Raw genomic sequence first — 16,807 nt, forward strand, 5'->3', positions numbered from 1 at the left:
ATCACCTATTTCTAAAACTATGAAACAAAGTATCTTAAACTCATATATTTTACTCATTGTTCAAATATAGCTACAATTTACTGAATCCCTTCTCTATGCCAGTCATTATTCCTATTCTTCCCCAGACCACATACACGCACACACAGATACACACTTCCCTTTTAATTCTCATAACTCTATGAGGAAATTAATTTATAGGTATGAAAACTGACAGACAGAAGTTAAAGATTACAAAGGTAAAAAGGACTAAATCAAAGTACACTTGAGTTTTTTTAGAAATGGAGCACTCTCACTCTTGGCACTAGCTCTCATTCTGCATTGTGGTGATAATATTACCAACAATCATGTGCTGGACATTTTTTTTTTTTTTTTTTTTTGAGATGGAGTCTGGCTTTGTTGCACAGGCTGGATTCTGGCTGTTGCCCAGGCTGGAGCGCAGTGGCGCGATCTTGGCTCACTGCAAGCTCCGCCTCCCGGGTTCATGCCATTCTCCTGCCTCAGCCTCCCGAGTAGCTGGGACTACAGGCGCCCGCCACCACGCCCGGCTAATTTTTTGCATTTTCAGTAGAGACGGGGTTTCACCATGTGTACACTTTTAAGTGTCTTCAAAGTTTCAAATGACTTACTTCTGCTTTTATCATACATTATACTGCCTTAATACATTTCATCATTGAACATGATATTCAAAATAATCAAAATAATCCATTCAGTGTGGTCTCTCCTGAAATTACATAATTACAAACAAAAACTGCATGGCTCCATCTTCACATTGTATGTACATGCCATATTTGCCCATTATTGGCAGCTTCGTTTTGCCTATCTCACTCAAACTGACAAATATATCTTTGAGGATATATTTGTATACATGCCTAAGCCTGATCTTATTCTTTTCTTTCATTTAAAAAAAAATCCTAAACTGGCTGAGTGCGGTGTTCACACCTGTAATCCCAACACTTTGGGAGGCTGAGGCAGGCAGATCATGAGGTCAGGAGTTTAAGACCGGCCTGGCCAACACAGTGAAATCCCATGTCTACTAAAAACACAAAAAATTAGCCAGGCATGGTGGCAGGCGCCTGTAATCCCAGCTACTCAGGAGGCTGAGGCAAGAGAATCACTTGAACCTGGGAGGCAGAAGCTGCAGTGAGCAGAAATTGCACCACTGCACTCCAGCCCGGGCAATAGTGCGAGACACTGTCTCCAAAAAAAAAAAAAAAAAAACCTAAACTAACACAAAACATTAATACTGTGCCAAAATGCAATGTGAAGGGTCAAAATATGTGGTGGCACACCAATACAGTTTGACAATTCCAAAAGCTCTGTCTACTGATCACATATCTCAGAAGTACAAATGATGCAAATGAGAAGGATACTCTAAGTAACATGCATATGGGAGACTAAGCAATGGACTGCAGAGCAAGCAGGTGGTTTCGACAGTAGTGGAAATATTCTGGTTCTGAAGCAGGGTAGTGGGTTCATGAATTGTTCATTATATTGTTATGCTTTACATATATATTCATGTATGTATTTTATATATTATTTCCACTATACGCATTTAATATATATAATTCCTATTTTACCAAAGATTACATGTTTACAGTTTAACAGCACATAAAATACTATTCTTTGGCCACTAGATGGTGATATTTTAATGCCATAAATGGTGGGACTCCATGATTACCTTCAAAAAAACCAGCAAATGTTCAAGTATCAATTTGCTCTTTAAGAAAAAAAAGGGGGGGAAACCAAAGAGACAATAGTTTCTACTCATTTTTCACCACAAATGCACAAAACAACAGATAAAGAGATGCTAATCACCAGCTTTTTAAAATGTTCTCAAAATTTTTTGATTTTAGTATATATGCTGAACTCTTTACAAATCAGTAAGATCAACAACTCAATTTTATTTTATTTTATTTTACAGATGGGGGTCTCGCTCTGTCACCCAGACTGGAGTACAGTAGTGTGATCATGGCTCACTGCAGCCTCCACCTCCTGAGTTCAAGCAATCCTCCCACTTCAGCCTCCTGAGAAGCTGGGAATATAGGCAGGCACCACCATGCCTGGCTAATTTTTTTTCTATTTTTTGTAGAAACAAAATCTCACTATGTTGCCCAGGCTGATCTTGAACTTCTAGGCTCACGCAATCCTCCTGCCTTGGCCTCCCAAAGTGGTGAGATTACAAGCATGAGTAACCCGCACCCAACCCAAACAACCCAATTTTAAAACTAGCAAGACACAGACACTTCACAAACACAAAAGAAAATACACAAATGGCTAATACGCACATGAAAAGATGTTCAGCATCACCTGTTATCAGGGAGATTCCATTTAAAACCACAGTGTACACAAAGCATACCAGCTCAAATTTTAAAAACGACAATACCAAGTTTGGCAAGGCTATGAAGCAGCCGCAGCTCTCATGGCTATTGGTGGGAATGTGCCATGCAGCAGCCACTGTGAAGAGCTGTTTGGCAGCTTCTTAAGATAGCTCAGCATACACCTATCTTATGACCCAGAAATTCTACTCTTACATGTGTATTTATTCAACCAAGATAAATGAAAACATATGCCCATAAAAAGACTTCTACATAAATTTCCTAACAGCTTTATTCCTGAGACCCAAAACCATGCAGCAACCTCAATGTGAACCAGCAGGTAAACAGATAAACTGTGGTATATCCACAGTGAAATCCTACTCAGCAATAAAAATGAATGTGGATACATGCTACAACATGGATGGATCTCAAAGACTTAAGGGTAAGTACAGGAAGTCAAGTACAATTCCATTTACATGAAGTTGCAGAACAGGAGACAACTAATCTATGGTGACCAAAAGATCAGTTAGTAGTCACTTTGGGATGGTGAAGATGAGCTACGAAGGGACATGAGTGGAGTCTTCAGGGTATGGAAAATGTTCTATATCTCAACTGGGGTAGTAGCTACTCAAATGTGTAAATCTGTGAAACCTCCACTGAACACTTAAAAGCTGTGCATTTTAGTATATGTAAATTATACCTCAATGCAATCAATTTTTTAAAACTTTAAAAACTTGTTTATGCTAAACTTTGACTGTAAAATATGTCTAGTTTGAAGATCCTATGATACATGATATTAATACTGCACTATGACTTACAGTGTTAAAAGAATTCCTTTTAATGTCACAATCAAGGAAGCAATGATGATGAAAAACACAATTGTGCAAACTGGTGCTCTGTGTTCATCCTATACAGCCTGGGTTGAGCACTTACTTATCTTATTTACTAGAATGGTCTCCCAATCCCAGTCCACAATCAGAATAAGGCTTTTGGTACCTTTACAAAAATCTTCACCTGCCTAGCTCCACTACACTCCTTAAGATTCACCTTGAATGTCACCACCTCCAGAAAGCCTTTCCTGAGCATCCCTCACCCTTCCAAACTCCCAGTCTAGGTTAAGAGCCGTCTTCTGGTCAGGCATACCATCCCATGCCTATCTGTATCACTTGTACTCAATCACAGCACATCAAAACTCTCTCTTTATGTCAGTCTTCTATAAAGACATCCTTGAAGAGAGAGATGTCTTATTCATCTTTGTATCCCCAGCATCCTAGCATAAAACCTAGGACAAGGTAGGTATTCACCAAATGGTTTTGAATGAATTGATACACTTTCCCTGCAGAGTTCCCGGCAGTACAAAACTAAAATGGACAACAGGCTAGCAGAGTCAGGAAATCTGGCCCCCTTCCTATTTTGAATCTCAAACTAGTTGTATGACCTCCATCATCCACTTATCCACCAGATGGGACTCATTCCGTCTGCAATGCTTATTGCCTGCCCTATGGGAACACTGAGCTTTGGAAGCAGTTGCACTTAACTTCAATAGCAATGCAGCTTTTTCCAAAACATGAAAGAATAATGTGTTGCTTTCATACTTCACATGATTCAATTAAGATGAGTAAGTGGGGATGTGCTTGGTTAGAAAAATAATACTCAAAGCATTATCATTCACCAACTGATTTGTTTTCACAAGAAAAAATAAACAAAAATATTTGGTTTTCTACTCAGATGACCATTTACTATCCCAAAATATGGTATAGCAATCTTAAAAGAGGCAAACTAAAAAGAATTTTTGTGTTAGGTGATATAGCTTATTAACACTTACATATTTGTAGTGTGGCTTTTTTCCTAGCTTTTATGTCTTAATGAATTATTTCTCATTCTTCCTCAGGATAGTCATAAAATTGATTTCCCTGATGGTTCTAAGATTAATAACTCCCCACTTTAAAATCATAATGCCTTATAGTTCTAAATAAGAAATTATGTTCAATATTAAATTAAAAGTCTATTAAAGAAAATTAGGGCGGGCACAGTGGCTTATGCCTATAATCCCAGCACTTTGGGAGGCCAAGGTGGGACGATTACTTGAGCCCAGGAGTTCAAGACCAGTCTGGGCAACATAATGGGACCATGTCTCTACAAAAAAATAAAAATAGAAAATTAGCTGGACATGGTGGTATGCATCTGTAATCCCAGCTATTCAGGAGTCTGAGGTGGGAGGACAGTTTGAGCCCAGGAGGTCAAGGCTACGGTGAGCCATGATCTACACTCCAGCCTGGGTGACAGAGTGAGACACTGTCAGGGGAAAAAAAAAGAAAGAAAATTGGATTTCCTAAGTTTGGTAAAGTCATGCCAGAAAGATGTATCTTACTCAAAGTCTTGTTCACACTGGCGATTTCCACAGATCAATTTTCCCACAAATATTTCATTGTATTTCCACTAGACCAATCAATATATGGATACATTTAGTTAAAGTATGGATATCAAAATATCTTCTTTTCATAATGATAAAACATAAACCTTAAGTACTGACTGGCAAGTCTAATCTAGCTCAGAGGCTATAAGCATTAATGTAGAGCTATGCTAAGCTTCTGTACTTCACAGTACATTTTCTCTAAGACAGTGCCTATTTTTTGTTTATAAACACTATTTTAAGCTCATTCTTGAAATACTTGTTACGTGCTTTTATTCAAGTTTTATTTAAACAACTAATGAACATTATTCAATCAGTACTATTTAAGCAAATTAATAACATCCACTCCACAAATAAATACTCTACTTTGAAACCTGAGCTCATATCAACACAATTTCTGTCAAGAGGGTTTTGTTATTTCAAAGCAGATTAGTTAAAAACTCCATTTATGTTATCATAACATAAAAACTGCAGTTATCATATGCTATGTTATTATTAACTAACAACAGTTAACATTACTGATCCCTAACCTAGTGTGTCAGGCACCCAACTAATGTTTTTCACACACTGATTTATTTAAACTTCATTTTAAAAGCATTATGATACACGTATTACTACTTCTTCCATTTTATCAATGAAGGAACTAAGGCTTGGAGCTGTTAAGTAACTTACCCAAAGCCATACAACTTAGTAAAAGCTACAGAACTAAGACTGGAACCCAGGTCTGACTCCAAACCCATGCTTCTCGCCATGATATTACTATACCTTGGCTAAGCATCCTATTTTCATACATCTTGGGAAAAAGTTTCTGGAAGAGGTACCAGCTATGTTTTAAACAGCTCTCTGGGTCAAAGCAAAGTCCAGAATTTGTTGGGATGCCTGCTAGAATATGGGAAAGTGGATTTCACTGTGCCCAATCCCAATTTTTTTTTAGGGAAAGTCTAAATCTCTGTTGTTTCTGACTTCTTTATGTATACCAATTTACTCATTTCTCATTTTGCCCAGCACAGAAAGAATTCTCTTCCAGATGCTTCAATGAAGACAGAGCAGCATTCAATTCATCAGGGAATCCTCTAATACACTCTGAAAATATATGCATATCTGAACTGGGAGTACAGTACTTAAGGATTAGAGAACAAGAAGCAGGTATTAAGGTCTACATCACACCATGAGTAGGAGACTGGGGAATAACATCTAATGATGTTTACTCACCCACAGTTCAGATTCCAAACATCTAATGAACTTGCCCTATTCTTTATCAGAAGTTTGCTTTAAGTATGTAACCGCTATAAAAGTTCAATAATGATAAACATTGCAATTCCCTTATTCTGAACATGCAGTCTATATCTAACTGTAACAGCAGGAATCGCGCTTATGCTACAAACCTGGTCAATATTGAGGCGGAGCGGCATCAGCGACACTCTCAAGCAGCACTCCTGTGGGGACCTGCCAGATTCTGGACACACATGTAAGGCTTTCACTGTCAACTACAAGGTAAGAAAGAGAATAGCATTTTTCCACAATAATATGATGACCTTCTTCTCTTTAAAAATGAGAAAAAAAAGAAAAATTCCTATTCCTATACTGTATGAGAAAAAGAGGAATTGTTCACCCTCTTTTCTTAAAAGACTGAATCAAACATTTTTGGGTCACATGCCCCTATCAATAATCTGATTAAAGGCTGGGCACGATGGCTCATGCTGGTAATCTCAACACTTTGGGAGGCCAAGGTGGGAGGATTACTTGAGTTCAGGAGTTCCAGACCAGCCTGTGAAACATACAAAAACCCCATCTCCACAAAAAACAAAAAATTAGCCAGGCATGGTGGTGCATGCCTGTAGTCCCAGCTACTCAGGAGGTTGAATGGGAGGAAGTTTGAGCCCAGGAGGTTGAGGCTACATTGAGCCATGATCTGCACTCCAGCCTGGGTTACGGAGTGAGACGCTGTCGGGGATGGGGGGGGGGAGGGGAACTGCTTAAAGATATAGACTCTCTTTTAGAGGAAAAATTGCAGATGGATAATATTGTACTTAGTAACAGGAGTTTACTGAAACCCTGAAGCTAACCATAGGCCCATATTCCAAAAGCAAATTCTATGAAGGACCTCCAAAGTCCTGAATGAATCATTTCTACCTTACCAAGATGTAAAGAGTGTTAGAAATCTGGAACACCTTCAGCAATACTACATATTTTGTATAGATCACTAGGGACTTCTAGTTTCCCTCAGATATCAATTTATTAGCAATTAGAGTTAATGGACCCTAGAAGTGACATACAAAATAATTTTTTAAACATAAAACTTTAAGCAATACATTCAAAAGGGATTTTCCACATTAAAATGAGAAAAGATATCTAGTAATTTTCCCTACTTTAACTCTCCTACAGTTAGATATAATAAAAACACGTTTCCAAAACTAACATAACAAAACAATGAGGTTTACTCTTACCATGTTGGAGTGAGCTTTTCGAGGCATTTCTTTACTACAATACAGGTATAAAAATTTATTCATTTGTGATGTTGCCAAACGATCTCGAATCTCAAGATCCTGAACAATGAACACCTGCCGGGAGACTGGGTGTTCCGAGAGGCTGGAATCACAGTCAGGTTTGCATGGGGGGTAGACTTCATGCTGAAACTTCACCTTAACAGATAAGGAGAACGAATGTAGAACAATTCTTTACATTTTATTAAACTGTATTTTCTCTTTAAAATGCAAAATATCACTCATCTTTCCTTTGAATTCTACCTCAGCTTACGATTCCACCTTCAAAAAAATCAACAACATGACATTCCTTCACTTGTTCACTCATTTATTAATCTACAGTGCTCCCTGCTTGTCCAAGGTTTTGCTTTACACAGTCTGTTACCAATGGTCAACTGAGGTCCAAAAATATTACAGTATTTTGAGACCAAGAGAAACACCTTTTACATAACTTTTATTGTAGTATACTGTTATAACTGTTCTATTTTATGATTCATTATTGTTAACCTCTTACTGTGCCTAACTTAGAAATTAAACTTTACCTTAGGTATGTATAAATAGGAAAAAACACAGTATACATAAAGTTCAGTACTATCTGCAGTTTCAGGCATCCACTGAGACTATTACCATGTATGCCTGTGGATAAGGGGGACTATGTGGACCCTACCATACACAGAGAAGCTTGACTAACATTTCTTATTTGACCTTGGTAAAATCCCTTATTTCCAAGGAAAATTCTCAGTAGGAATAAGACATAAAATTATTATCTTGTATACCTATGAAACTGCTTTAGAATGAATCAACAGAGGCAGGGTTCAAGTTCCAAAAGGAGGCACAGATATGATTAAATACATGGAATTGTCATCACTACAATATTGCTATGCTAACTATCCTAAAATATGACACTTGGTACAATCTCAGACAAGCTGGTAGAATTAAATGCATGTGATGCCATCAGTGGTCTGGCCCTACTGGTCTCTAGTCATTCACAAAGGACCTGCCAGATGCACTGTCCAAACACAGGCTTTCCCAGACAGATGCTCTAGGGCGGCATCTCCTCAGTCTGACCCTACCTCAGACTTCCTGAATCAGAAACTCTGGGGTGGAGTCCAGAAACCTGCGTTTTAATAAGCCCTCCAGGGGATTCTGAGCTTGCTCAACTCTGAGAACCACTGCTCTACAGGTAGCCCAGGCAAACAAAAATAAAAGAAAAACACCTCAGTCTTCTTAGAACATTTGAGAATGAAAAAGAGGTAAGAGTTTTATACAAGATCCTTGCACTTTTCCAATCCAAAGGGTTGGGACTTAAGGCTCAAGACTACATGGTGGGGGATAACAAAAGAACCCCCCGCAATGTCCTACTTAAGTGGATTTTTCCTTTCAAATGCCATCTTACCTTGCTGAGCTGTATTTCCATTAAAAAGTCATGGTTTCTTCCCTTTCCCCCACATACTGTATTACGTCCATGTCTTGTGGGTGTGTGAGAAGGCGAACTGTGCGGACTACTAAAATGAGCAACAACAACAAAAAAAACCCTTTTGTTAAAGGAATATTCAAAGAAAGTCAATGAATCACATTAAGGAAAATGATAAGATGAAAGACAAAGTAAGAGTACAGAGCTATCAGAACACTGCCACAAATTACTAGAAACCAAAACCATATCTTCTTTACTGTGGAGACATTGAAAACACACATTTTATTATTGTCATTAGAGTAATCATCTGCTTGCTAAATACTCAAAACTACCAGAAAAGCTAATCATGATGCTGGAATCCATATCACAGGATACACTTAGAAATAAGACCTCCTTATAAGCTTCTTGTCACTTTGGAAACCCTTTATAGTCAGAGCACAAGTCCTTGGAATCCCAACTAATACACAAAATAATTATAGTAAAGTTCGATGTGTTTTAAAATCACTTTTAAGTAGAAAAAGTTGCTGAACCATTGTGTCAAATGTTACTGCTCCATGCAGCCTCCATGCCATGCCCCACCTCAACAAGGAAGTCTGTCCCCTACACAGATTCTGTCCACCTGATTCTCTCCCAGCGACCGGCACACTGCACTTGTCTCACAGGCGCTCAATGACCACTGACTCTCTGCTCAGTGCCCTGCTGGATGCTGGGGACAGGGTTTGCCCGGGCCCCGCCTCCTGACATACTTCTTGCATTTCACTGCCCTCTGTCACTCACATGACTCACAGGACTTACTTATTTTTGTGAAGTAAGTACATGGTAGATACCTGAAAATTTCTGCTGAATGAAAATGACGAAAGTCAACATTTTAGTAAAAATACAAATAATACAAATAAGTTCACAATTGGAAAACTGTAAGAGTGACATTTAAATTACAGTTTTTAATACTACTTTATTAATAATTCTTAAAACGATAAATTCTATTTTTTTCTCTCTAAAGGGGAAATGGAAAATTCTATTTATTTTTCTATGAAAAGAATATATTGGTCTGCCAAATAAACTTATATAGTAATTAACTTACATATAACTTTTAGCCGGAGAAGTGGGAGGGACTGTTCCAAAATCCTTTCCTCCATAAAGATGCCAGACAAGAGAGACCTCCTTCACCACATAGCGAACCACAGGAATGGGAAAGTGTAAGGGGGCTTTGCTCGTATCGGTCTTCTTAACAGGCAGACTGAAATAATTGTCTCTTATCACAATTGCATCATCAACCATGATTTTTATAACTGGTTCCTCTTCCTTCTCCTAAAATAAACAAACAGGTAACACATACTCTCTTTTCTAATTAGAAAGAACTGATTATGCTGCGCATCTCAAGGGGCATTCTTGCTTCTACATTCTTTTTAATAATTCCAATATATAAAATAACATGCTGGTTACTGACACTAGTCATCACAAAGATATTCTGCTTCATTAACCATAAAATAAACTCTCTTTGTTCCACGTAAACCACTCCACAAGGATTTTTTATGGTTTACAATTCTGCTTTCACTACTTGTTTGATAATAAAAAAGCAAAAATTTAGTGTGTGGGTATTTTTTTTGTTGTTTAAAGTCAATACTGCAAACCAAAAGTTAACAAATTTCAACACACAGATGATATTACCATGTTTTTAATAACAGGTTTATCCTGAGTTTGATTGTTTGGATTTTTAAAAATTTAACCAGAAGGTTCTCAGAATTTAGTAGACAAATACAGTCACCAACTGGACAATTCCTGGAAACCTTCCAAATACACACACACACACCCCTATATCTATACATACACACAAACACACCCCAACCATCAGCCTTCACACAAACCACATCTTATCTTTTCCAATTCTTGGACTAGCAATTCTGTGCAGCAGATCCTTCTGCCATTTAATTTCACGATCCTTGAAGAGTCATCTTACTACATAAAAAATCTGGAGTTCAATAATCTATGTTGGAAATTTTGCAAATAACATTCTTCTCTGAGTCTCTAGATGTGTCACAGAAATAGTAAAGTACAGTAACCATTTACAAACTGTCAATAGTATATTAAAAAAACAAAGTAATTCTGAACTATAAAGAATTGACAAAATCAACAGAATTTTCTCCAGGTACCCCTTTGGTCAATCCAATTTGTAACACCATTCAAGACTTCAATAATGTTATTAATTTATTACCTGCATGGCTGCTTTTGGTGCAAAAAGAATGCAAAAGTCATCATTCTCAGTAGGTATGCCTGTCATTGCATCACTGATGAAATGGTGAGAGAATGAGGCATAGTTGGGGCCGGGCTCCTGGGATACATTCCCACTCTCATCAGGAAACAGGAAGAGGTCTGAACAACATGGCTCCTGAATTTGAGATTTTTCATCCAAAACACCTAGATAAAAAGATTACAACATTTTGGCACACTTTGAAATATCAACAACAACAACAAGCATTTTAACCATGTGTCAGATATATGTTGTGTGCTTTTATCTGCAATATCTCATTTATTTCTTAAAATAAGTCTATGAATCTGAGGCTTAAAGACAGCTTAAGTAACATGAACCAAAACACCTCTACAAGAGTCAGAAATACATCAAAAACCACTAATAGGCCAGGCATGGGGGCTCAGCCTATAATCCCAGTTCTTTAGGAGGCCGAGGTGGGTGGATCGCCTGAGGTCAGGAGTTAAGAGATCAGCCTGGCCAACATGATGAAACCCCGTCTCTACTAAAAATACAAAATTTAGCTGGGCACAGTGGCGCACACCTGCAGTCCCAGGTACCTGGGAGGCTGAGGTAGCAGAATCGTTTGAACCCGGGAGGCGGAGGTTGCAGTGAGCTGATATCACACCACTGCAGTTCAGCCTGGGTGACAGAGCAAGACCTTGTCAAAAAAAAACAAAACAAACAAAACAAACAAAAAAAAAACTAATAAAAAGATTAATGATACATTTGAAATGGCAATGTCATAAAGACAGTTTCCTCTCAGTTAGTTGGCGTTGGGGAAGCTCAGGACTTCAGCAGTTGCTAGTTAGTGTTGAGTGGAGTTTTGCTTTAGCCAGGATTTCACCTTTGACAATTCTGTCCTATGGGCGGAGCTCTGGAAGAAACTTCTTGGACGATATTACAATGGGAGGGAAAACTGGTTACATTTAGCAGAGCCTTGCTGAGGGGAGAGAAGAATAGCTGTTGAGCAAGCATTAGGTGGCAGAGGAGACAGCGATTCAAGTAAGAAAAGAAGACCACTACCTGGGGCCTGGGATACCCAAACTGGACACCTAATCTTAGGCAGCTATCGTGAAAGATTACATGTGCACCAAAATCTGTATATCAGCGTATATTTTAATATGTTTATATTACATATTAAGAGTCACTCATACTCATTCTTTCCCCATTCATTCATTAAAACCAAACACTGTGATGGGGCTGAGAACACTAAGCTGAATCAAGATACATTTTGGCTTTAAGAGATTCACAGATTAGATTTCAAATTCTTCTACAGCAGTACCTCAGAATTACTCATCCTTACAGGTACCCAGGGCCTAGTACAGAATCTTGTATATTGAAGCCACCCAGTAAATAAACACTAAATATTCTTTCCCATGTAATTAAGGTAGCTGCTAATATATATACATATATATACACACACACAAATATAATATAAATACATATATAAATTTATTTATTTATTTATTTATTTTTGAGACAGAATCTTGCTCTATTACCCGGGCTGGAGTGCAGTGGCACAATCTTGGCTCACTGCAACCTCTGTCTCCTGGGCTCAGGTGATCTTCCCACCCCACCTAAGCCTCCCAAGTATCTGGGACTACAGGCGCCTGCCAACACACCCCACATCTAGCTATTTTTTTTTTTAATTGGAGACATGGGGTTTCACCATGTTGGCCAGGCTGGTCTCAAACTCCTGAGTTCAAGTGATCCACCTGCCTCAGCCTCCCAAAGTGCTAGGATTACAGGCGTGAGCCACTGTGCCCAGCCTAGCTGCTAATATTTATTACAAATATTGTAGTACATAGAACACTAGAAGTCCCAGTTTGCTTCCTTAGTTCTAATTTATCCTAAATTAGCAAGAAAGCAACAGTTAACACTAGACTTTTAAAACACCATGAAATAATTTTTTAATTAAGATTTCCCAATATATAGATACAGCTATGACCATTCAATTAGAAAAAAATACTGTTGAAATAGAGGCTTTAAAATGTTTACCTGCTTCCATTTGGCTTTCAAGGATCTTAAATCACCTGGGTCCCTCTTTGCTTATCCAACTTTATTATCTAATTCTTTTCAACAAGAAGGGAACTTTTGTTTCAGTAAGAGCCCGAATGTCATGGCTAAATAACTGAGGCTCATGCATGCCTTTCTCTGTGTTCTGTTGATGTTAGTGACCTTGCCAAGATCACCTTCTCCTCCCTCTTTACCTACCTAAATCCCATCCACTTATAAAAAGCCAAGCCATCTTACTTTACTAAAGTCTAATAAAATTATCCCAATCCTTTCTGAGGGGAGCAGAGGATATACCACATTTGAAGTGTTTTCTTACATCATTTATCAATCGGTCTAAGTATTGGCACCAGTCTTGTGACCATTTGTTTTACTAGGCTACAAGCTATCAGAAAACATAAGCTCTGCCTTCTACTCCCTCTGTATCCCTGACACCATCCTGGCCAGAGTTTACTAGACACTGAGCAGACACAAGCTGAATGATTAACAGGTATCTATAAAAACTCATATGCGTCTTTAATAAATGACTTATTAAGTTTATGAGAACACAAATAATGTAAGCCCCAACATTAACATCAGTGCTCCCTGAGAAGAGTCCTGGTCTTACCATTAGCCTGTGGTTTTACTGACGAGGTGGCTTGTTGCATGTCAATCTCCTCCATAGCATCACTCATCAGATCTCGTAATATTTGTTGATCTGCTTCAGGAAGTACTGGACCACGGGAGGATGATCGACCACTGGAATCTACCTATAGACAAAAAACCTAATTAAAAATAACTGAAAATGCTCTTAAGAGGCAAACTACTTACATTTATTTTATCCCAGAAACACTGTACAAAAACATTGTACATTGTACAAAAACATCAGAAATAGAAACCTACTCACTTTTCTATGCCCAGCAGCTGTTATATTTCAAGTTTTTAGTATTATCACCCTAACAGATACTGGCAAAGAGCAACAAACGTGTCATCACCTCAAAGTGAGCACAGTGAACTGGGATCTTGAAGAGGCAATGCACTTGAAAACAGGGAAGGTGAACAAACTGCAATAAAGCTGGGAAAGGGGATAACTAAATAAGTTTGATCTCCTCAACTCTGATGGTTGCAATGACTTTCATCCCTTTGACATAAAGTCCCTGTAGGTTGAAGCCTCATTTCTTGGACACCTAACCACAGTAGGGGAAACACACAGCAGGGGAAATCTACTAAACAGTGATTCAGAGTTTAGTTCCAGCACCCATACCTAACCATTTTGGTTAGTGAACTGTAGATTCATTAAACCCAGATCATGCTTTTTATATGTGAGTATGACTCTAAAATAGCAAGTTCCAAGCTGAAAGGGATAATTTAAAATAAGAAGAATGTTTTTTAAAAGGGAATAAACAGTAGGAGGGGTGCCATAAATCACCATATCATGAGAATACAGCAGGAACAAAAAGTCACAAACAGAAATGTAACACAAATAAAGTAAGTGTAAAATAATCCTGAACAAAAGAAAACAAACACAATGCCAGTCAGGCATTTGCTAGAGTACATAACAGAGGCTCTAGAACATAAAGGGACTGAGAATTCTGTTCATAAGAGAGACCACAAAGAACAACACTGGAAAAGAAAAAATGCTAAACAAACTGGACATTCTTCAATTTGGACATAAGAGAAGATAGAAAGGTGACACTTGGGGCAGAAAAGTGCATTGAACTAGACACCAAAATATCTGGGTTTGCTGCTGTTTCTGCTGTTCATTAGGGCAATCATCTAAAATCACTGGGTCTTATTAATCATTAACCATTCTATCTCACCAGGTCATCATGAAAGGAAAAGGAAGTCATATATGAGAAAGTACATTAAAAACTGGATTGTCTTAGAGATAAGAAATAGGGAAAATAGGCCGGGCGCAGTGGCTCAAGCCTGTAATCCCAGCACTTTGGGAGGCCGAGACGGGCGGATCACGAGGTCAGGAGATCGAGACCATCCTGGCTGACACGGTGAAACCCCGTCTCTACTTTAAAAATACAAAAAACTAGCCGGGCGAGGTGGCGGCGCCTGTAGTCCCAGCTACTCGGGAGGCTGAGGCAGGAGAATGGCGTGAACCCGGGAGGCGGAGCTTGCAGTGAGCTGAGATCCGGCCACTGCACTCCAGCCTGGGCGGCAGAGCGAGACTCCGTCTCAAAAAAAAAAAAAAAAAAAAAAGAAATAGGGAAAATATGATGATATAAATTAAGTCTTCTGGTAACAATACTAACACCTGCCATCTATCTTTTCAGAGCATTTTTACGTACAACTTGCATAGAACAAGCTTTTACATGATAAATGTTTTCTTTCTTCCCTTAGGACAGATGAAAATAACTTAAGTCTAGAAAAAAAAAAAGTATGATATTTGTTAAGAAGATTAATGGAAACAAAGAATATCAAAGCAGCAGAATGGTTTTCCAAAAAGGCCCATGAAATCACCCTTCCAGACTCCATTATTCTGAACGTAAAGAACAGATGAATGACTTTCAAAGTTTCTTTTCTACCTTATGACTGTCATGAAGACCTCAATAATGTAAACATGTCACGACATGGCAGGGACTGGAGGAATAACATTGCTGACTGTACCTTAGACCTTCTTTGAAAGGCTCCAGACTTCATGTCTGCCTTGTTAGGTGTCTGCAAGTCACCATAGCTTGCAATGTACTGAATGAGATTCATTAGTGCAGCACAAGAGTCTGAGCATGTTCTGACATGGACGACATCGCTGGAACAGTGTAACTCAAAGCGGGGCTCAGTCTGGACGAGACACAGAAAAAGGGATGAAAATGTTTTCCAAACGAGACAGAAGTTTCTTTTTTTGCATAGATTTACATGAAATAAGATATATGATAATCTGTCTCGCTACGTTAAAAAAGTATTTAAATAAACCCATTTTTAATATATTTACTCTATTTCTGACCAAAATTAGGTACACAGAAAAAAACTCAATTTTTTAATCTCTTAAAAAATAGAACTTAAAATTTTCATTTATTTTAATAACTTACTTGCTCTCCATCAGAATCAGACTTCACTGCAGTAATAGTTAACTCCAAAAGCCCCACATCCATCACACGAACATAATCTAAAATTTTTTAAATTAAGAAAATCTCAGAGTACAGCTTTCAAAAATGTGTATCCAACCAACACCCAATACAACGAGCATTCCTTTAAAATTCATTGTAGAGAGCACTACAAATAATTATAATGTGATGAAAATAGTTTCATCCCATAAAAGTCCTAAAATTCACTTCATTTTTTGTTAGAAACAAAAATTATCTTAAACAAAAATTTGTAGCATATATAGTAATCTGATGTACTTAACTAGCATTATAAGAACATTACAATTTCAAACTGAAAACCAACATCTGAAAAACTAAGCTGTGAATATATACCACATGATCACTATATACTTAAAGACCCTTTAATCTCTAAGGATCTTTAATAAGATTCTTAGTTCACTAGCATTATCCCAGAGTTAAAATGCTTTCAAATTATTCACACACAAAAATGAGGCAGAATTCATCTACTCCATTTGTTTTTTTTAACTCTTACCTCTATTCAGATTTATAGTGACAGTATTGCATTTGTCAGACAGATGTAAAGCAGCTTCATCCAAGATTATTCTGAGGCAAGAAAGATAAAACCAACATCTGAAAAACTAAGCTTTGAGTATCATACCCCATAATCACTATATGCTTAATTGCATCATTCTTTCTTGTATGAACACTGTTGAAATTATAGGCAGTTTCTAACTTAGTAACTGTCATCTAACATTTTTTAAAAACTGTTTATGAATGCTAGGAATATTTAAATTGTGTAAAGAATTAGATTAAATCATCTACTCAAATTAATTCTAAATTTTTGGCAGTTTTTAAAGAGATGCCCAAATTCACAAGGTTTAAACTATAG

General features: G+C 37.8%; 1 protein-coding gene across 4 annotated transcripts in view; it reads right to left on the reverse strand.

Moving 5' to 3' along the window:
• Positions 1 to 16,807, reverse strand: part of ATG2B (autophagy related 2B) — an 83,520-nt gene that overhangs the window by 14,358 nt on the left and 52,355 nt on the right. For 3 of the 4 annotated variants that reach the window (XM_005562166.5, XM_005562164.5, XM_005562163.4), the window contains 9 exons: positions 16,451 to 16,521; positions 15,904 to 15,980; positions 15,485 to 15,655; positions 13,494 to 13,635; positions 10,838 to 11,040; positions 9,707 to 9,933; positions 8,608 to 8,716; positions 7,176 to 7,370; positions 6,114 to 6,215 (listed from right to left, as the gene is read on the reverse strand). In XM_005562166.5, coding sequence (XP_005562223.2) covers positions 6,114 to 6,215; positions 7,176 to 7,370; positions 8,608 to 8,716; positions 9,707 to 9,933; positions 10,838 to 11,040; positions 13,494 to 13,635; positions 15,485 to 15,655; positions 15,904 to 15,980; positions 16,451 to 16,521 — 1,297 coding nt within the window. Of the gene's footprint in view, positions 1 to 6,113; positions 6,216 to 7,175; positions 7,371 to 8,607; positions 8,717 to 9,706; positions 9,934 to 10,837; positions 11,041 to 13,493; positions 13,636 to 15,484; positions 15,656 to 15,903; positions 15,981 to 16,450; positions 16,522 to 16,807 lie in introns of those variants that run through there. The other variant, XR_012416098.1, reaches the window with a different exon arrangement.

Source organism: Macaca fascicularis, chromosome 7 (genome assembly GCF_037993035.2).
Source record: "Macaca fascicularis isolate 582-1 chromosome 7, T2T-MFA8v1.1".
Taxonomy (NCBI): domain Eukaryota; kingdom Metazoa; phylum Chordata; class Mammalia; order Primates; family Cercopithecidae; genus Macaca; species Macaca fascicularis.